General features: G+C 42.3%; 1 protein-coding gene across 1 annotated transcript in view; it reads left to right on the top strand.

The window, feature by feature from the left end:
- The window catches only part of ulk1b (unc-51 like autophagy activating kinase 1), a gene marked incomplete at its 5' end in the record, with an annotated part of 40,867 nt that extends 19,074 nt beyond the window's left edge, over nt 1-21,793 (top strand). The window contains 19 exons of the mRNA XM_080017460.1: nt 1,725-1,783; nt 2,571-2,653; nt 3,225-3,275; nt 6,564-6,655; nt 7,666-7,843; nt 9,199-9,253; nt 9,901-9,987; nt 10,504-10,647; nt 11,816-11,964; nt 12,520-12,845; nt 13,365-13,690; nt 13,826-13,932; nt 15,963-16,091; nt 16,466-16,650; nt 17,417-17,598; nt 18,851-18,969; nt 19,580-19,737; nt 21,081-21,216; nt 21,656-21,793. Of these exons, the coding sequence (XP_079873586.1) occupies nt 1,725-1,783; nt 2,571-2,653; nt 3,225-3,275; nt 6,564-6,655; nt 7,666-7,843; nt 9,199-9,253; nt 9,901-9,987; nt 10,504-10,647; nt 11,816-11,964; nt 12,520-12,845; nt 13,365-13,690; nt 13,826-13,932; nt 15,963-16,091; nt 16,466-16,650; nt 17,417-17,598; nt 18,851-18,969; nt 19,580-19,737; nt 21,081-21,216; nt 21,656-21,711 (2,622 nt within the window). The 3' untranslated portion in view covers nt 21,712-21,793. The remainder of the gene's footprint in view (nt 1-1,724; nt 1,784-2,570; nt 2,654-3,224; nt 3,276-6,563; nt 6,656-7,665; nt 7,844-9,198; nt 9,254-9,900; nt 9,988-10,503; nt 10,648-11,815; nt 11,965-12,519; nt 12,846-13,364; nt 13,691-13,825; nt 13,933-15,962; nt 16,092-16,465; nt 16,651-17,416; nt 17,599-18,850; nt 18,970-19,579; nt 19,738-21,080; nt 21,217-21,655) is intronic.
- Nucleotides 21,794-22,248: the final 455 nt, after the last annotated feature.

The raw sequence follows: 22,248 nt of genomic DNA, 5'->3' as shown, positions 1-22,248 counted from the left end.
ACTGAAACTAACTGATTCCTAAAACGTAATGCAGTTAGTGAATAGAATAATATAAATAAAATAAAATAAAAATGAAACAAGACTCAAAAAGATAATTCAAAGTGGGGGTAAATCTTTAGATCCACGGGTGCATCGCAGCCGTAGGAGATCACTGCCAATGAGTTTTTGGCAGACATAGTGATATAAAACGGATAAAAATACTAAAATGTGCATAATCCACGAGGAGTATCGATGCCAAAAAAGATATGTCGGTAGCCTCGTCTGCCATCTTTGGTGTGCCAAAACTCGGCAGCGCCATGCGTCACATCCTGCCTCTTGCATGTAGCCTAGATAGGTAGATAGATAGATAGATAGATAGATACTTTGTTCATCCCCGGAGATTGGTAAAATTGCAATGTCCAGCAGCTCACATTAGGACATACAGACAGTAGGTAGGCAGTAATTATAACAAGAGAATAAAAATGTGAAAATGAGGCAATTTATGGGGAAAATATACAATTAAACTCAGTTAATTCTACACAATAACATATGGCAGGATAATGGAAAATAAACCTGAACAAATGTTTGAGCAGTAAAAGAGAATGTTGACAATAAACCTCAAAAACAAGTTTTCATTATGATTTACGGTTTATTAGGTTTTCAGTTTTCAATACAAACAAACAAATGAGAAGGGAAAAAAACTGTAAAACTGACTCCTGACAAGAGACAACAAAATAGAGCAACATAATAACAACAGTGGAAAAAATAAATGAATAAGTTAATATAAAAAAACACCAAAATGGGCCCGAGGATCCAACAAAAACAATGTGTAACAATTTCTATAGTACGATATCACAGTTCATAATATGGATTCATGCACCCAGAGTATTTAAGGGGTTTCACAATGCGGTTTTCCCCCGAATACCATGAAAACCTGCATTAATATCGAGGGCCTGCCCCCGATATTAGCTCATTTAAGACTTGTAAAGCGAAATACAGAGCGCAAATACGAACTGGCATTCCGCCTCGCCGCTTTAACCACGAAAAAGCCTTTTCCAGGTCATTCTGAAACAGGCTTCCTCTCTTTCTTTCTTTCTTCCTTTGGTTCAGTTCGGTTCAGATATTGGAGGAACAGCGCGGCGGTGCAGCCCTGGGACGCAGGCTGGGAGGGGCTTTCTCCGGGACTTTTTACCAAAAAAAAAAAAAAAAAAGGCCTGGTTAAGCGATTGTTTTAACCGAACCGCCGGGCAGCGGCCGCGTTTACAAACACGGCAAATTACTTATTTTATGCCCTTTGGTTTGCCGGTCGCGTCCAAAATAATCCCGTATAGGATAGCAGAGGGAGACAGGGCCGCATGGGGAGGCGCATCAGGGCGCCAGCGATCTGCCCCGCCCCCAACCACAGATTGTTGGGGCCAAACCCTAGTTTCACACATGGGTCCGGCCATATAGGTTTTAGGGTTAATTTTGACAAGGCACAGCTCCCGAATGGAGTTTTTATTTATCTATATATATATTTTTTTTTTTTAAATGTCTGCTACCAACCGACCAATAAAAACGAACTTGGTCAACTAAGACTCTTCTCGTCAGCTGACATCAGGTTGACTATTTTGCGGCATCCCTGTTGATATCAATTCATTATTCACACAGAGATTCACACCTCACCTCACCTCACACCACACACAACTTACTTGTATATGTACGCTTGTTCAAAAGTTTGCCTTTTGGCTTCTGTGTCCTCGTAGGCCAGCAGTCCTCAAGACCTCCGGCTGTTCTATGAGAAGAATAAGAATCTAAGCCCCAAGTGAGTATTTACTGTTAAAGAGATAATGCGTAAGCTCATTTTGTTAAACAAATACAAATACATCTTTGACAAAAAACAAAGTGACTGTCTTAGAGTATTAGAGTGACGACGAGGGTAAACTCTGATGTTGGGTGGGGGAAGAAAGAAAAAAAAAAAAAAAAGTTTTAAAGAAATATTTTTAGAAATGTTCACAATAACATAATTAGAATGGACTCCGTGACTCCTCTTTATAGAATCCCTTGGTTTCGGAGCACTCTTCTTTCATTCAACTTTCCTGAATTTACAATACAATGTCTCAAGGAGTCACAAAGAGCAAGCTGTTTGAAAAGCAGAGTTGGAACCACATGACTTCTCTGACATTTTGGAGTGCGGTAGAGGAAGGCGACTACGGGGAGTAAGATTACTTGAACTTCCAGGGAAAGTTATGTCATAGAATAGATTTATTGATTTCCCAAACTTTCACAAGGAGATGAGGGACTGCGAGCCGTTTCCCCGGAGGTTTTCTTACATTTATCCACTTTTATTCATCTTAATCTTAATTTTTTTGTTGCTTACCGTTAGAAAAACTAACAGAAAACCTTTTGGATTTGTTTCAAACAGTCAGCTTTTTGGGGCTTATAATCGTGCTTATGTAAGAGTTGCCATGATGCATATTGTGGATATGTTGCACTAGGATTATTCAAATGAAACATGAAAATCACTGAAACTGCAGAAATGCAAACGTAATATTATTTCAGCTTTTTCGTGCAGTAACGCGCTACTATTTGTGTTTCTGTGCTTTTCACAGCATTCCCAGAGAAACCTCGCTCCACCTGAGAAACCTGTTGCTCGGCCTGCTGCAGCGCAACCACAAGGACCGCTTGGATTTTGGTAAAAAAAAAAAAAAAAAAAAAAAGATGTTGTCCAATCTTGTTTGGGTCGAGTGCAAACATGGAATAAGAAACTCTTTAGTCACTCTTTAGTCCGTCACGCCCCTGAGGGCAAAATGGCCTCGCCGACATATTCAAATCAGAAAGCATTATTATATTTGTAAAGTGGTGGCCAACCTGGTTTCAGCTTGGCACACGTGTTGTACAATTTTTTTGTATTGTATATGTAAAATCACACGACTTTCTCATATTGTCATGTGTGAGTGCAATTTTATACTGTGTGCTCAAAATGGTACGAAACATGAATATTTAACCTATTTGACCCAATATGATCAAAATCAATCATAAATAAAGGCTAAACTCAAAACATTTTTTTCTAAAGTATAACAAGTCAAATTGGATCAGATCAAACAGCAAGACAACACAATATGAGAGGAATACTGAAATTTGACAAAGTTTAAAATGCGAAAACTATCATCAAACGGTTACAGGAAAGTGAATTATTGTGAAAGTGTCTTTTAGCGCTCCCTTCCTACAACTTCTCCAACTTCATCTCTCCCTTGTCTTTGCAGATGAGTTTTTTTCTCACCCATTCCTGGAGGCCAGTGCATCCATGAAAAAGAGTGAGTAACGCTGTTGGTTTTGGGTCGTCTTGTGATTGAATAATAATAAACTATTCAGATTGCACTTTTCACCGCATGAGCTACAAAGTGCTTCACAAGAAAGGCAAAGTTATAAGACAGATCACAGCAAAAGTGAAAACAAACAAAGTATGGATTTATATTGTGGAAATTTGTGTGAGATATATTACAGAATCTGTTTTGGGTGATTTAAACACCATGAAACTGCATTTTGCAAAGTTCCACAGTTTGCTGCATTTCTGTTTTGTGGGAGCTTATGACACGGACCTTTTAATCTAAAACATTTCACAGGACCTTTAAACCTGACGGGAGGGTTCTACACTTCAGTGAAATCAGATTTTTTTTTGTAATAACTAGTACATGCCCAGACTTTCTCAGACATTTTAATGGCACAAGTAAACAAAATGTCAATGAATCGGTCCTGTGTTCCACAGTGGAAGATGAAGCTGCCGGTAAAAGTCACACACCGGGGAAAGACACTCGTTGTGACTCAGTCAATGCCCTGCCTGCCCCGGGCTGGCTTGATATTCGCTGTTTATTGAAACTTTATTAACACATCTCATGTGTCCAAATTGCACCAAATTCGTCACTGCGAAGTAGATTGGATGAACGGTTGTCAAGATAATTGAAGGACATATACAGATAGACAGACAGACAGACAGACAGACAGACTTCCTTTATAGTTAGTAAGATTCCTTTATAGTTAGACAATATGGGCATCTCTGCCCACCCGAACGGGTTAAGGGAGGGAGACGGAGTCTTTCTGGCACTGGGGCACTGACGTGGTGTGAGTTTTAATAAATTACTTCAAACAGAAAGGCTCACTGGCCGAAAGGATGGACAGTGAGTCAGGGCGCAGGAGGAAGGACGGCTTCGCTGGCCAAGACCGATGCCCAAGGTTCCCTTGGGGCCCTTGTCGGTCAGGATTTCCTTTGGAATCCCGACTCGGGAGACTACCTGAATCAGCGCCTGCGCCGCATTCTTGGCCGTGATACAAACCGATACCGGCGAGCACGGCGGCCTAACTGCGGTCTAACTGAGTCTTTGGAACGGGAGGGGACTCAACAGCGCTCTTGACGTAGTCGGGGGGGGGGTTGACTAATTGTCACTCAGGACATGCGCAGCACTACTTGCGTATATCTGCCCAAATGCCCGGCCAGTAGAAGCAGGCCATTATCCATTTATAACGACCCGCTCAAAGGCTACGTGCAGGGTTTTCTGCTTCAGCGGAAAATCGTCCATGGGAAGGCCGATGGGACTGGGGAAGATCCCACTTGTGATTCCCTTGCCGTCGCACCCACCCACAACCCCTCCGCGTCGCCACGCAACACTCACATCTCCCTACCGACCGTGAGCCCACTCCCCCAGCCTCTCTCATCGACGCGTCAAAGCCTGGCCACTCTGTGCCGAAAATCAGCGAGTGCCACAGGCGGGAACTAACCGCAGCCTTCACCATATGCTTCTTTCCCCTTGTGATGAATTTTGAGCGCAACCACCAGATACGTGTGAATATCCCCATGCACGCAACAAATTTCCACCCATGATGCCTCCACCAAAGCCCTCAGCCAGAGTCCAGCAAAGCCCGATGTCTACCCCCTTGTAGCCTTATCGATACTTGGTAGGCCCCTCCCCCTCCTTCTGGGAGACGGAGTGGGAAACCTGCGCCAGGGGCCCAGAGATTTACCACCTGCAGCGGGTCCATCCCATCCCCCCAGGAGCTCCCGCTGGGGAGGACGTGCTCCAGCTGAAGCAGGAAGTCACACTGCTCCTCCAGGTCGGCGAGCCGCTTCCGCAGTCAGCGAATCAGCTCCTGAGCACCTTTCATTCGTGTCCTGGCCCTCCTGTGTCCCTGTTTGGGTGCCACTTGTTGGCATCTCTGCTCGCTAGTAAGGGTTTAGGGAGGGAGACAGAGTCTTTCTGGCACTGGGGCACCGACATGGCGTGAGTTTTATTAAATAAATTCAAACAGAAAGGCTCGCTGGCCAAAGGGATAAACAAAAATGAGTAGAGCGGGAGGAAGGATGGCTTCACTGGCCCCTGGTTGGCTGACTATGCTGATCCCCTCTGCTAGAGGGACAACCATTAAGAAAACTCCCTGCCCTGGATCAGACCATTAGGGGCAGCTGTGCGGCTGCGGCTGATGTCTGCAGCCACGGCTTAACCACGCCCCTTGGTCCGATACATTTGTTAGATTAGAAGATCGTAAGATAGTAGACAGACAGAGATTCCTTCCTTTACAGTTATATAGTTATGATAGTTAGATACAGCTGACATTCCACAGAGCTCTGAAACAACTTAAACTACGATAGATGTGTTGGTTTGCCGCTCATTATCTGAAGCTGTAGTTTTCATAAAAAAATGTAAGATTTGACGCATTCTAATTTAGTTCACACAATAAATGAACCTTGTGTATTGTTAAACAGTGCATGGTGAGCGTTGATGTGGAAAGCTTGAGTGGGGGAAGTGATGATCCGATAAAAACTCACTTTGTTTTCATTTGAACTCGCTAACAACATTTATATGATGGCATGGGACATTTGTGATATGAGTTCATGGCAGTAACATGCCGCAGTTGGAAACGGGTACGCTTCATAAAATATTCATATTGATATTTTGAGAAGTGGACATATACACCCACGGTCCACTAGTGATTGACCTGTGACCCAGTTTTGGACCGGGAGCCACTCGTTGAGACCCACTGGTCTGGAGTTCATTTTTTCAGGCCCCAACACTCAACTTTTAGATGTGGTTGCCATGTTGGCAACCATTCTTCAGTGAATGGTAATCATTTTGTAAATGAGTGATGATGATCCTATATAGTTAAAACCCATATTTCAATACTTTTTCTAACTTATTTTCCATGGAGGAAGTTTCTAAACCAATTCCTGCAATTATTTTGTATATAACATATGAAAAGTGGTTGACAATAGCTAAACCAGACTGCAAGAGATGGATGACAATGGCCCAATCCTTGCTCGTTGCTTAGGGCAACTGGGCAACCATTAATGTCAAAACTGTCAACTGGAGCAATGATGCTTATTAGTACTAGATGTGTACCTATCTAACTAGATTCAAATTTAGTAATCTAATGTTGTCCTAGATTATTACAGCATCACATTAGTACTATTTCCCCATAACACACGTGTACACGTGTCATTTCACTTTTTAAATCTCTTTCTTGACCTGCACTGTTTTTGCTGCCGTGACGCCTGAATTTCCCCCCAAAAATTAATGAAGCGTTTTTTTTTTTTTTTACTTTTTTCATTGCAGCAGCTCCTACCGTGACCATGACGTGTTTCTCGAGTTCTGCCTCGGCCAGCTCCTGTAGCAGCTCCTCCACGTCGCACCTGGCCTCTCCACCGGTATGTCTTCTACAGTAGCAAGGCGTTGGTGTGCCGATCTTCTCTTTGATTTTGCATTCCTCATGCAGATAAATAAGCCTCGAATGGAGCGCGGTGCGTTTTTATTTTCCTCCATGCGCATGAGGAAATGAAGGCATTTTTGGTATGTTTTGGTCTAAGGTAAATGATGCATAATATATTTTTCAGGATAAGAGGCAAAATATTTAAGCAGGTTTTATTTTGAATAGTTGAAGTTCATTTAGACATTGTGTGTAGGATCAGACATACGTTAGTTTAAGTCTGATCATAGTTAGACATTACTGTATAAATGAATACGATGATCAGCAATCAATTAAATCATCAATTTAATATATTCTGTAAACTGCAGAGTGCACAGGCCCTTAAAAGGTCTAAAAATTTGTTTTATAAATATACGGCCTTAAAAGTCAATAAAATAGTATTACATTTTATGTATGATGTTTTCATTTCAACATAAATAATTTGTCTGCTTTGTTTGTTTTTGTCAAAATAGGTCAAATTCTTCTGCATCACACTTAACATTTCCGATTAGTTATGAAACCCTAAAACCTACCCCTGAATCTACAATACTTACTGTACCTTCATGCTCACCTGGAGAGAGAAATACAAGAAAATCAGTTTACTTAACTTTCTCAAGTTCTGTGGATAAGTAGTAAAATATAATAAAACATTTGGATGTATTCCTGTTCCTGATCACTTCCCTTGCTATCTGACCTAAAGGAAACTGTTCTCAAAACGGTTCATAAAATCGTCTAGTTCATTACCTACCCTGTTTCTACCTAATACTGACCTCTTCCCTGTACCAAAAATACAGTAGACAATTGCGATTCTTTATTGAATAAGGAAGTCCTAAATTTAGTTAAAATCTGCTTGATAACAGTTCTTTAAAAGTATTAGATTATGCCCTCTGATATCTGATAAAACACCCTTTCCCCACTCTCTCTCTCTCTCTCTCTCTCTCTCTCTCTCTCTCTCTCTCTCTCCTCCTGCAGCAGTCCCTAGCGGAGGTGCAGCATCTGCGTGTCAAACCTCTGGCCTCGCCGACCCAGGAGGCCGCCGGCTTCTTCCTCAAGGACTCGTCCGGCGGCGGCGGCGGCGTTGGCGGGAGCAGCAAGAACTCCTCCTCCTGCGACACCGACGACTTCGTCATGGTGCCCGCGCACTTCCCCAGTAAGTCCCCCTGACATCGCCCACCCCATAGAATTCCACTTAATGGCAGGCTTCTGGTTCCCAAAGACGACGGAAACCTTCTCGAAGTGGGTGAAGCATTGGGTTTATAACAAGTACAGAGAGCACCTTCCTGAAGTTTTCTTAATTGGGAGAAAAAGGGGAAAAGTGGCTGATAACGACCTCGAAGGACAAACTGAGGCAACTCAAACAAAGAGGCAGAGTTTTCCTCACTGGTTCTCTTCTCAGTTGTCTGCTTAGAACGCATAGAGGTACAATGGTTCTTTGATGAATATGGTTGCGGTAAAATAGCGTCTGCGAAAGATAGGAAAGATATAGCGCTATATGGATCAAATGTGAGAGCATAGTATATATGAGATATATTGATCATGTGTGAGGGATGTATAGGTAACAGCATAGTATATAAGAGATATATGGATGATATAGGAGATATACAGTATTTAGGTAACATTGTATGGGGAAGATAATTCCCGTAATCCAAGACCTTATCTGAATGCATTGGAGTTTTTGTAATTCCAGCCTTTGGATCTTGGAGCCTTGGCCTGGCTCAAAGTCAGTGCCATCTTTTCAATCACTTTTTAGGATACAATCTGATGGAGGCCGTATTACTCAAGACGAGACTGAACCTTTCTAGCATAAAGAGACAAGAAAAGTACATGTTCAATGTGTTATTTGTGAAGTTCTGTGTTATTTGTGAAGTTCTTTCTCTGTTTTGTAGAGTACTTTCTACCTTACAGGTTGTGTTTTGCTGAACTAGATTATAATAAAATTAGCACAGGCTCAATAGATCCATTTAAACCAGAAAATATGTCTTTGCCATTACTTTCTCTTTTTTTTCTTGAAAGCTGCTTTCACACATGCACTGCAACCCTGAAATTATCCAGACATTACCCAGAGAAGCTGTATGTGTGAATGCAAATGTCCAAATCATTTGACCCGGACAGCACCCTAGTACAAAGTACGTGTAATGTCCGATTGAGCGCAATGTGTGAACAGAGCAGGTAGTTGTCCGGAGAATTCTCAGTGCACTCTTTTGTTTATACTACATCCAAATACATGGAGTATCAACGCCAAAGAAGATAAGTCAGTAGCCTCGTCCACAAATTTGGGTGTGCCAAAATTCTGCAGCCTCATTGCATCACATCCCGCCCCCTGCACACTCAACCAAACTTGAGTTTTTCCAGTAGGTGTCAACGCATCTTACACGGACAATCTCCGGTTGTGAGCTACATGTGTGAAAGGGAAACTCTGGACAATGTGGGGACTGGATTATCTGGGAATTGTCCAGAGTTCATGTGTGAAAGCAGCTTAGGTTTGTTGTTTCTCCCATTTTGCAGCAGGCGAGCTGACCAGTGAGAGTAAAGTCCTCCATGACAGCTTGATGAACAGTGGGTAAGTAGCAAGTGGAGCTGTGTTTCATAATCTCCCCATTACAATAACTTGAGCTAATCGCAATGATTCACCCAGCTGTCCAATGCCAATAACTGGCCTGTCCCCATAAGGTAGTGGCATAAAATGAAATTGCAATTATTTGTAAAGTTATGTTTCATGATCGTGAGAGCGCTATTTGCAAGTATTGAGAATTTTCTTTTTTTTTTTTTTTTTTTTTTTTTTTTGCTTTCTCATCATTGAAAAATTATTTTTATGAAGTTAAATATCATATTTGATTAAACTAGAAACAGGCCCTCTCAGAAATGTTACGATTTTGCGATCACAATAATTAATGCAAATTCATCTCTGCAATATTTCCACAGCCTTTTCTTTATTTTTGTCACCCCAAGCCCATGGTTCTTTATGTTTAGAAAATAAAATAAGACGAGTATTAAAATATTTCCTGTTGTTTCTGTGATAATCAGAATGTGTATTACCATAGGAAGTGATGGGAATTGCAGTTTCTGCCAATGCCCACAATTTAACCAAAATAAAAACATTCAATTTTAGTAATTGCATCGCAGATTTTGAGAAAAGCTGTTGCAATATCAAGCAGTTTTGGTCAGGAACAGTAAAATAAAACTTTAAATTCTGTCTGTTCCTGTCAGCTCTCTGCTGGCCTCTGCTGGACTGTGCAGCCAAGCCAAGTCTCCTCCGCCCTCGCCCTCCTACAGCGGCTCTCCTAACCCCACCAGGTAACAACTAACGCAAGACATCAATATTATAGAATTTATTTTAATTTTTTTTTTTTCTATAATTTATTAAAAAAAAATTGTGATTCATACTTTGATGTGGGGCTCAAACAGCTTTATTTCTTGTTTTGCTTACTGTTTTCAATTGACTTGTTTTTCAGTTTTTTTTATTGATGTTTTTGGGCCAAGATCATATCTACCTTTATTCAGCCTGTACATTTGTGTAACATTACCAAAAATAGATTAGTTGTAATAGTTGGATGGTATGTATTGACCTGGCAGACTGAATTCTAACCCATCTCGAAGCACCATACTGATGTCCCTAGCTCACACTTTTACATTCAGTTATACTGGCTCTATTTTCGGGTTTTTGGAAAATTCCAACGATATGGTGAGAAACCGACCTCGAAATCTCCTGGTCCCGCTGTTAAAAAAGACTTGATTTTGCCGTATTTGTTTAAGCAAGTCCGTCCTTCTGAGTCCTCCCTTCACCCTTCCTCCTCTCTGTGTGGTCGTCAGGCTCGGTGAACGCTCGCCCTGTAGCCACGGCGCCAGCTCTGCCAGCCAGGCCCAGTCGCTGCCCATCCCTGTCCCCACTCAGGTCCTCAACTACCAGCGCCTGGAGCAGAACCTCCATTCCCCCAAACAGGACGGCTCGCCACGGTCTGGATATATGCATATACACACACATACACACACACACGCTCAAACACACAATCGCACGCACGCACGCAAACCCCACACACACACACACACACACACACACCCAAACACAAACACACACGCTCACACACATGCATGCACGCACTCACAAACACACACATACACACACACCAAGCACACACACACACACACACACACACACACCCACACACACCAACAAGACAAATCAGAACCACCCAGATTAATGGGTGGAGCAAAAGCATGGTCGATTTTCCACGGTTGTCAATAATATTATCATTATTCAGACAACCAATAATTGTATATTCAGACATTTAATATGATTTAAGTATTTGAATTCTTTCCTATTTCAAGCACCTTCACGCTTGTCTCATTCATTTCTCATGGAGAGTCAGAAATCGCATGAAAAACGCTGCCACCTGAATAACTCTAGTGCCAAATATTTGGATCCAACACTACGACGGGAAGCCACTGTTTGTAGTTGAAGTATGGAAAGCTAGTACTATGGAACTGGGCTTAAAACGATGTAGTTAAGCTATGTGTATAAAATAATGTTGGGTCTTAGGCCAGAAAAATAAAAACGGATCAGTGCCATACGTTATAACGTGAAAAGGTTATTGTTATAGCTATAAGATACTTTTTACAAGATATTTAAGAGATTTTCACGTTACTATGAAATACACTTATCACGTTATAACAAGAAACTATTGTTGTTATAACAATATAGCATTTTTAACGTTATAACCTGAAATGTTTTAAGTTATAACGTGATACATAGTATATATTTACAGCATGATGAGGGTCCGTGCATGAAGTATAATTCTTTGTGTATTTTTCTCCCGTGGCAGCAGTACGCAGTGTAGGGTCCGTGGGGTCTCTATAGACGATGGATAAAAAAATATATATATATTGTGAATGAATGGTTATTAATTGACATTGTATTATGAATTAAATTGTGTTCATATCGGTATTTATTAATTTGTGCATTCTATGTGGACACTATAGAGGGAGCCTTACTTTGAGAATGGAACTTCTGACGGTTGGCTCTGTTTTTGGCGCTTTCGGTGTAAAAACTGCGACTAGTGACGACTTCAGTGTCCTCCCCTTTCAAATGACTGAACCGAACCGTCTTGTTGTTGTTCCTCCTCAGGCCGTCGGCCCCCGTGCGCCGCTGCAGCAGCGGGGGCTCGCTGGGCTTCGTCAGGATGGGTCCGTCTCCACCCTTCAGCCACGGAGTGGCCCCCGCCTCCCGCAGACTGTCCCTGGGTGGACACAGACCCTCCCAGCTCCCTCCTCAAGGTTCGGCCCCACCTCCCAGACACATGGCTCATGGTCCCCACGGGTTGTGGTGAACTTTTAAGGCTCCATTTTGGTCCTCACACCGGTTCTTATGTTGATGTCGTTTTTTGTGTGTGATGTGTATGAGTGCGTTGAGTCCTAAAGGTCCCACATGTCCATGTTTAGCTACTTTACTTTAAAGCCGAGACCTGGCTCTTTGTTCATAATGAGAATTGCTACCAACTTTTCTGTGCACCATCTGACGTGCATTACGAAAATATTCAAATTCGGTCTAATACAGAAATTGAATATTTGAATTAATTTCTGACTTTTTTATTACTGGATTAGATCTTACCTGTATTTTATGTTAAATTTTGCCTTGCTTTTTTGCTTTCACATTTTTTTCTGTTTGTACTGTACGTACTGGAGTCAATTTCCTTGTATGTTTAATTGTACATGGGCAATAAAACCTATTTAATTTAAGCAAAAATGGTTGCCTGACTTCCAAGCAAAAAAGCAACAATAGAACTGAACCGCATCTGAGTATCGATCATTTATCACCTTTCACCCCCGCAGCTCTCCAGTACGCTGACCCCCGGTCGCCCCCTCACCAGCAGCAGCAGCAGCAGCAGCAGCAGCAGCAGCAGCAGCAGCAGCAGCAGCAGCAGCAGCAGCATGCAGAGGAGGCGGCGTCCGGCCTGGGAACACGGCTCCACAGCGCCCCCTGCCTGCTGGAGTGTGCGAGCGGCGGTAGCAGTCAGAAGATCAGGAAGCAGTACTCCGACCCGCTGGCGCCCCCGCAGGCCGGCCTGGTGGCCCTCCGGCCCCTGCACCCGTCGCCGCGGCTCAGCGAGCTGATGCAGCGAAGCCCGCTGCCCACCATCCTGGGCTCCCCCTCTAGGGTGAGTGGGCTGGGGATGGATGTGGGTGGGTGGGTGGGTGTGGGACAACACATTAATCAGAATAAAGTGCGTAACATCGCATTACATGACAACGCAGCATTTTGAATAACTTGCCAAAATGTAATTACTTTTGCCTTTTCCCTTTCAACATGGAGCAACCACCTGCATATTACATATTGCTTTCAAAATGTTTATTACGAAATGACGGGTTTTATTACATTATAAAAGTCAAACCTACTACATCCTCTACATGATTTGGATATGATTATCCAGTCATACGTTTCTATTCAAATTTTGTGGGAATTTTGTCGCAAAAAATAGAAAGTTTAAAAGCGAAATGAACTCTTTAACCAAATTTCTGTGTTCCAATATTCATGGCTTTCCTTTCTGAGGTCGAAACGTGCTAGTACACTATGATAGTGGCATAAAATGAACATCAGGGACAATGAAATTGTTAATCGTGATTAATTGGCATCAGAAATTGGATGATGGTGACATTCTCCTCCTCTTCCTCCACAGACCATCCCTCCATTTGAGTTCCCCAAGCCTCCCAGCTCTCCCAACCTGGTGACCTTCCTGGCCCAGCAGGGTCTGGTCCAGCAGGGTCTGGTCCAGCAGGGTCTGGTCCAGCAGGGTCTGGTCCCACAGGGTCTGGTCCCACAGGGTCTGGTCCCACAGGGTCTGGTCCAGCAGGGTCTGGTCCAGCAGGGTCTGGTCCAGCAGGGTCTGGTTCAGCAGGGTCTGGTCCTGGGCTCCCCGGGCAGCAGGACGACAGAGTCCCGGGACCATGGATCCCAGGGCCACTACATCCACAGGCTCACTGAGAACGCCAAGGGCTTTGGAAGGTGAATGACAAGTCTGGAATATGTGGATTTCTATATAAGAGATGATTTAATGTTTTTTATCACGGTAGTTGTAGAGAGATGTACTGTGTATATTTGGTACAGGTGCTAAGCCAGTCACATTGTGTTGTGCCTCAGGTCTCAGAGTGCCGGCCGTCTATCCGACATGCTGCTGATGGCGGCATTCGGGGTTGGTGGAGGCAGCACAGAGAACCTCACCTCTGACAGAGCCATAGACATAGCAGGTTGGTGGTTTTATTTATGCATGTATGTGACCCACCACAGACTTTAGGTACAATTGGTGGCTTTTGACTTTTTTCTCTTTTTTTGGTTCTGAAAATGTAGAATCAGAGCTTCAAAACAAGGTGTCACTTGTGCAAATCAAGCAAATATTTTTGAAGCCATGACTTGTTAATGACAAGGGCGTGGCAAACTGTGATTCTGAGATAATCACCTTCAAAGTTTTCCCCCACACTTGGCTTTGTTCAGCCAGCTTCCAGAATGCAAATGGGTTGGCGGACCAACAGAGCCGCATGGCCTGCTGAATGGGGACTTGACACCCTGCTGAATGGGGACTTGACACCCTGCTGAATGGGGACTTGACACCCTGCTGAATGGGGCAATCTCTGCATTGTTCTTGTGTTGTTTGAGGGAATTTTGAACAGCGTCATCGACACACAATGACACAAATGTTTTTAAAAAAGGCTTTTATTTAACAGTAAGAATATACATGTTTTCTAAAAGTGGAATTATTAAGGCGTTTAAAAGTGCGGACAACACAACAACATGTAGAATCTGTCAATAATATGAGTCTCTTTATATCAGCCTTGGTGTGTCGTTTAATATATTGTATAAATGTGCGTATTCCAAATATTTTCAAAGTTATTGGAGTTATTATGTGGACTAACGCCACGCCCACCCCAGCTACACTCTTGAGAGCCTGTTTGGGGCCTCTTTTTATTCTTTTTTTTTCCCCCCCTGGCTGCGTTTGCGTGTAAGCTTGAGAATCTTGTGCATTACTACTTGGTCATAATCCGCATCACCAACCTCAACAGACTTCATCACATCATCAACTTCTGGTGTCGTTGGGCTCCTCTGGTGGTTCTTGAAAATATTGTGTTTCATGGTCACGTTCAGGTTGAAATCCCCTGTTTGAAATGTTCTCCAAGTCTGAGATAACGCCGGTATCAGTTTCAGAATCGCTGTCGGAGAACTGACTATCGGCGCAGAAAATGAAGTCCAGTACGCGCTGCTTACACTGACTTCACACTGGTCAGATTAAGGTCCGTGATATGATTTAGATCTTCGGCCACCCGCTTCTCGTAATCCATAACAACACGGAGACGGAGGTTTTCACAGACAAGTGAAACCGGATCTTCGGCTTGTTTACGGAAGTGACGTCAGCCTTTCTTCTTCGATGGTACACGTTGGTACACGCCCCCTCCACAATGATGTCTGTGTGTGTGTGTGTAAAAGTAGTAAGATTTAAAGGTTGAACTGTATCAAAACCGTTTCACATTGTGACTTCACATCACAGGGAATGTGGAGGAATGATCTTCACCTGGGCGGTCGCTTTTAAGGAAATGATTGATTGGCGTTGTTTAGCACTGTTCAGCATCTCAGTAACAGAGCTGTGTTTTCCCATGTAATCTAACGGGAATATTTAACTACACGGTTTAACATTCTTCTACTGTTTTTAAATCAAACTCGGTTTTGAAAATACGTTGAGAGATAAAAAAAAACACAAAGGAACACGAATCTGGAAAAATCTTATTATCCTTCTAGAAAGGTTTTTTTTCAACTTATTTGGCTGCTCCTGGCGATTTTAGAAACGCACGAGATAGTGGGTTTTTCTGCGGTGGGTCACATATACAGTTTATATACACTATACTATAGTTGAATGCAGCCTTCTAATTACAGCTGAGTGCATATTGCACATAAAATTGGGATGTCCTCAGTTGCAACACCCATTACCGAGTTCCAATCCTGCCTCTGGAGGCAATGTCACACAAGGACTGTTCGTCATGAGCTTCAGGAAGTGGGTTTCTATTGCTGAGCAGCTGCACACAAGCCTAAGATCACCATGCGCAATGCCAAGCGTCGGCTGGAGTGGTGTAAAGCGCGCTGCCATTGGACTCTGGAGCAGTGGAACTGCGTTTTCTAGCGTGATGAATCACACTTCGATGTTTCAATTTCTGCTCTTTGTCCATCTATCGTTCCGCCTGCGTCATTAAACAAAGTATTCCTTTCATATTCTCCTTGGTTTACCCTTTAGCGCCGCCTGGCGGTGGTGGTGGAAGTATAGTTGCAGGCTCCAGCAGCCCAGCACAGGTGGTGTTCACCGTAGGATCTCCACCCAGCAGCAGCACGCCGCCTCAGAGCTCCCGACACCGGAAGTGCTCAGGTAGCGCACACTAAATTCAATCAACTTTATCGTAATTTTATTACGCGGCTCTGTGGAATACTCGATTCTGATAAGTGGATAGCGGCAATCAGCGTTTGAGTTATTTCTGAACAATGGCCGCTGTTTGTTAATAATGACCGTTGTCACAGGCAGCCACTTCTCCCAGTTTGTATTCACATCCCTCATTTCACTTTGCCTCCACGCCAATGCTAACATTAGCTTGTGGTGCCATCTTGTGACTTTACGTGGCTGGGTATTATTCCTTACGTACGGCATCAGAGTACACAAACAACAAAAAGTGGACTTTTTAGATAAGATCAATTTGAATGTGTTATTTCACTGATCCTGACTTGATGTCTAAATGTCTCCTGCAGGCTCCTCCAGCTCCATCAGCCCGGTTGGCTCCCTCACCAGCCGCGGCCCCCACATGGGGACCTACCTGGACGCCTTCGAGATCCCCTCCAGCCCCCGCTACAGCTTCACCGACCCCATCACAGCCAACATGGGCGGCCTGGTGACCTTCGAGGCCCCGGAGCTGCCTGAGGAGACCCTGATGGAGGTTCGACTGGGGGTGCCCTCGAAAACCAATATTCAGATATAAAAGGAATGTTCTGTTGTCAGTTGATAATCAAAAGCAATTCAATTTTTTGCCTTTATGAGCTATGATCCAAACCTAGCAGTCTTAAGTCTATATGAGGGGTCTCAAACTCAAAAGTACCAGGGTGCTTCCGGCCAGTTTATCCTTTCCTAGGGGGGCCATGTTGAATATCAAGGCAAAAACAACCTTTTTTTTAAATTAGAAAATTAAATAATTGCAATTATTTAAAATAAAATAATAATGTAAATATGTAAATAAATGTAAGTAAATAAATAATTAAATGTAATATTAAAAACAAATAATATATATATTTTTTGTGTCATTCTTTTTTATTCTCTTTTATATTCTGAAAACATTTTATTTAAAATTGTTTGTATTTATTAAATGTTGTGATTTTAAAGTGAATTTGCGGGCTAGATTTATTATTATATTATTAACTTGCAGCAGGCCACATTCTTTTGTCCGGGCCTGTGGTTTAAGACCCTTGGTCTATACTGTCCACTAAACATAATTCATCCTTAATTGGTGTCTGCACTAAAAAGGTGTATTGTAGTGTGTTAATACTATCAATTATATGAAGTAATATTAATTATTCCTTTAATTAAAAGGGAATTAAAACCTACAATGCATACCAATACTATGACTAATCCCCTCTATGTCCATCCCTTGTTCCTCCCCTATGTACCCCTCTCTCCATCTCTCCACCCCTCTATCTTTGGGAGTGCAGCAGGAGCACACAGACACGTTGCAGAGTTTACGCTTCACCATGGACTTCACCCTCTGTCTGATGGAGGTGGCGGTGTCTCGCGGCGCCGGAGCAGCCGAGGACGACGCCTCGCACCCCTTCCTGCTGCTACAGCAGCAGAGCCTGGTGGCCGACCAGATCAGCTCCTTCAGCCGGGAGTGGAGGTAGGACCACGCTAAGACAGTTACTGGTTAGATAGTTGCAGGTTAGATAGTTACAGGTTAGATAGATACTGGTTTGATGTTTACTGTTTTGATGTTTACCGGTTAGCTAGTTACTGGTTAGATAGTTACCGGTTAGTTACTGGTTAGATGGTTACTGTTTAGATAGTTACCGGTTAGATGGTTACTGGTTAGATAGTTACCACTAAGACAGTTACTGGTTAGATAGTTACTGGTTAGATAGTTACCACTAAGACAGTTACTGGTTAGATAGTTACCACTAAGACAGTTACTGGTTAGTTCCTGGTTAGGTAGTAACCGTTTAGATAGTTATCAGTTAGTTACTGGTTAGATAGATACTGGTTAGATGTTTACTTTTTTGATGTTTACCGGTTAGCTAGTTACTGGTTAGATAATTACCACTAAGATAGTTGCTGATAGTTACCGATAGTTACCGGTTAGATAGTTACTGGTTAGATACTAACTGGTTAGATAGTTACCACTAAGACAGTTACCGGTTAGGTAGTTACTGCTAAGGTAGTTACTGGTTAGATACTAACTGGTTAGATAGTAACCGTGAAGATAGGGGGAGTGTTGGAGAGTGACTGAGAGAGTGTCCCTGTTACGCACTGTGCTTTTTTATTTCGTTCACTTAGGAAATTGAGTTAAAGGAAATGCATTTTATTGGCTTTATTTCGAGGTACAGCTCCCTCTCCAATGTCTCCATTACGCATGGAGAGGGAGACCTCTGAGGGCGATCGCTCCCCCAGTGGAGGGGTTATTCACAGGCGGGTCCGTTGTCAATGTGTTGGTGAGAGTTTGGGGCAAGGAGGGGCTCAAGGAGAGGAGAATCAATGCGCAGGGTGCAGCGCTGCAATGAAATCGATTTTACCCATTTTAAACATTAAAAAAAGAAAATCATATTGATTGATTGATATTGTGGCGGGCTGCCACAGTATCACAGTATCAATCCATCCATCCATCCTGATCTACAAATTAAGCACTGGGGGAGGGGGAGGGGACAACTCTTGCGGTTGTAATGAGCCCAATTTCATTCAGACATCTTGATGCGAGACGTCAAGGGACCCCTTTGTCACGGCCATTTATACTTTTGCCAAAAAAGATTGGAGCTGTGTTCGGGAGCGTTCGACTGGAAGGCCGGTTTCTGCTAACAGGTGTGTGTGTGTGTGTGTGTGTGTGTGTGTGTGTGTGTGTGTGTGTGTGTGTGTGTGTGTGTGTGCGTGTGCGTCTCCAGCCATGCAGAGCAGCTGGTCCTCTACCTTAAGACTGCGGAGCTGCTGTCCTCTGCCCTGCACACGGCCATGGCCAGCGTCAAGCAGGGCACGCTGTACCCCTCCACCACCGTCAAACAAGGTAGGGCGTCGCCGTGGCAACAGCATCGCCAGCGACTCTGTCGGCGGTGCCGCGGCGTACTTCCTTCCTGGTTTAGGGATTTCTTCGTGGCCACATTTGACACACTTTATTTATTATTGACCATTTTCCTGACGATAGCGACCATTTTTTACTTTAATATTGTCCCTCGTCTATTTTAGACTTTTATTTATCATATTATATAATATTATAACAATATTTATATATTATTTTTCACTAGTTTAAGGTTTTGGAAAAATTTTACCTCACTTGATAAACCTTTACCTGAAAATTATCTCCTTCTTTTATCAAATATATATATTTTAGAAAAAAGGATGAGAAAAAAAGCTTAAAATAAAATACCCTTGTAGAGCACGTGTCTTATTTTAAGTCAATACATTGAGTTTGAGTTTGTTCCTCGTCGGAGCAGCGTGTCCTCACACATTATATTCACAATATACCATTAAAAAAAAACAATAAAGAAAAAGAGACTCTGCAATCAAATAGAAAGTAGCGGAAAGAAAGGGGTGTGGTGCGTTTCTGTACGTTTTAATACTCACATGCTTCTCTGTGAAAGTTTTCCTGTACATGTCTTGTGAATCTTTGTGTGCAGTGGTGAAGAAGCTGAACGAGCTGTACAAGGCCAGCGTGGCGTCGTGCCGCGCCCTCAACGCACGTCTGGAGCGCTTCTTCTCGAGGAAGCACCGGCTGATGGACCACGTCACCTCCATCACCGCGGAGAAGCTGCTCTTCAGCCACACTGTGCAGATGGTGGGACCACACCTCCGCGGGCCTACCTAATAATTTATTTATATTGACAATAATAATAATATGAATAATAATAATAATATGAATAATAATAATTGTTGTTATTATTATTATTATTATTATTATTATTATTATTATTATTATTATTATTATTATATGAATAATAATATGAATAATAATAATCATTATTGTTGTTATTATTATTATTATTATATGAATAATCATGTAAATATGAGTAATAATAATAATGCATTTAATTTTTATAGCTCCTTTCATACGTGACATACACCTATGCGGTGTTGGATGACAATACAATTTGAAACACGTAAAAGCGCAGGAAGAGGCAAGATAATAATAAAATTAATTATATTTTAAAAAGGAATTGAGAATATGGGGGGAGTGCTGCTAATTATATGAAAAGTTAAACAAATATGGTTTGTTGTATAAACAATTGTTCTCTCATAATATTAACACTTAAACTAAAACATTAACACTGTTAGATTGTTATTAATGGTTTAAAGTAGAAAATGACCTCAGTTTACAACAGAAGAACTTGTATGAAGATAAAAATAAATTATTATTTTTTTGGATTATTTTGGATATATTTTTATAAGGCTGTGAATCCGATCGGATTCGGCTGTCCGATGCGAATATTCCACTATTTGTGGGGCGGCTCTTCCTATAGGCGAGATGGGAGGCTGCCTCGGGCGCCATTGGGGCGCATTTGGAGGTTATTTTATTTCACGTGTGCTTGTGGAAGGAAACAAGTGCGTATGGAACGGTATGGAAGGATACGGGGACACTTTCTACGTCACTCTCTCCCCGATAACCCCCTCTCCATGCGTTATGCGCAGAAAACAATCTTAACGAGTCTACGAGTCGTGCCCCGCCCCCGCACTGTTTTTAGTTGCTTTGTTCGGAGGCGATCAGGGGCACGGAGAGCTGTGTTCCATTCAGACATATATACTGTATATACAGTATATATGTATATAAATACATATACGTATTTATGATCCCCCTATCGATTATTCCTCATGGAAATGTCATCACTGTTCATTTTGTAAGCTTCTGTTTTAGCCTGTTATTGTAATGCACAGCGTCTGAAAAAAAAAAAGAAACAAACAAAAAACACGACCGCTTGACTTGAAGGATGTCAGCCGTTTGCGTTTGATGGTTCCACTCGTCGGCTTTCAGGGGGCAGCCCTATTGTTTTAAAATATTTGCCAAGTATTGACTTGGGTCGGTTGGGACTTCGAATGGTTTGATAATAATAATAAAAAACAACAAAAAAAAAAAAACAATCGTCTTCTGACCAGGAGGTCTCCCCCCCCCCGTTTCCCCCGCAGGTCCAAGCGGCTGCACTGGACGAGATGTTCCACCAGGGGGAGTCGTCGGCGCAGCGCTACCACAAGGCCCTGCTGCTGATGGAGGGTCTGTCCATGCTGCTGACGGAGCAGGACGACATCCTCAGCGTCAGCCGCTGTACGTCCCTGCGGTTCATCGTAGCAGAATGCCAATTTAGTGTTGTTTTCATGTTTGGTCTTTTAAGTTTTATTTTGTTTATTTATTTATTTACTTCTTTAATATTAAGGTTTTACTTTTAATTGTTTACTGATTGTTTTTAGGTCGATTTTTTTTATATATAGGTGTGTGTGTGTGTGTGTGATGTAGAAACGTATGTGTATATATATATGTATATATGTGTGTGTATATATGTACACACACAGTGTATATATATATATATACATACATATACATACATATACTTTTTTTATTTACTGCTACTTAAAAACAAAATGTGATGTTAATACTTTTATTTAAAATTGAAAGAACTTTTTTTATTTCTGTACACATGTAAAAAAAAAAAAAAGGTCAACAAAAAGTATTCATATAAATGTATATCCTCTCTCTCTCTCTCCAGGTAAGCAGTGCATCGAGCGCCGTCTCACCGCTCTGCAGTCGGGCCTCTGTATCTGAGGCCGCCCCCCCCCCAGCATCCATCCCATAATTCAAGCTTCAAGTTCTTAACTGGACGCCAGTCGGGTTCCGGTACCGTCTGGAATTGATGTCAGGATACAAAAACTGAAAACATCTCCCGCTTTAAGTATTTCATGTGGTGAAGGAACGTCAGCGACCGACTTCCCCCGAGAACGGATGTTTTTGGGGTTTGTTGGTTGGTTTGTTTGTTTGTTTGTTTGTTTGGCGTTTTTTTTGTTTTTTTGTTTTTTTGTTTTTCGGCGTAAATTCCCCTTCACCCGTCAGTTCTGATGCATTCTTGAGCAAAGTGGTCACACGGACGCTACTTAGAGGAGAAACTCTGGTGTTTTTTTGTTACGCTAAAACCTTTTTTTTTTTTTTTTTTTTTTTGATCATCGGGAGTCGACCGGAGCGAGTGAGCCCAATGATGGAAAAATAGGATTTTCGGTGAAAAATAGAAATAAATACGCCGAGTTTTCCTCAAACACACAGAGCCAAGTAGCTTGATATGCATACTTTAATGAGGAGTGCAACACA

Source organism: Zeus faber (genome assembly GCF_960531495.2).
Source record: "Zeus faber genome assembly, chromosome: 17".
Classification (NCBI taxonomy): Eukaryota; Metazoa; Chordata; class Actinopteri; order Zeiformes; family Zeidae; genus Zeus; species Zeus faber.
Note: the sequence above shows the minus strand (reverse complement) of the source record. Positions and strands in the feature narration are given on the sequence as shown.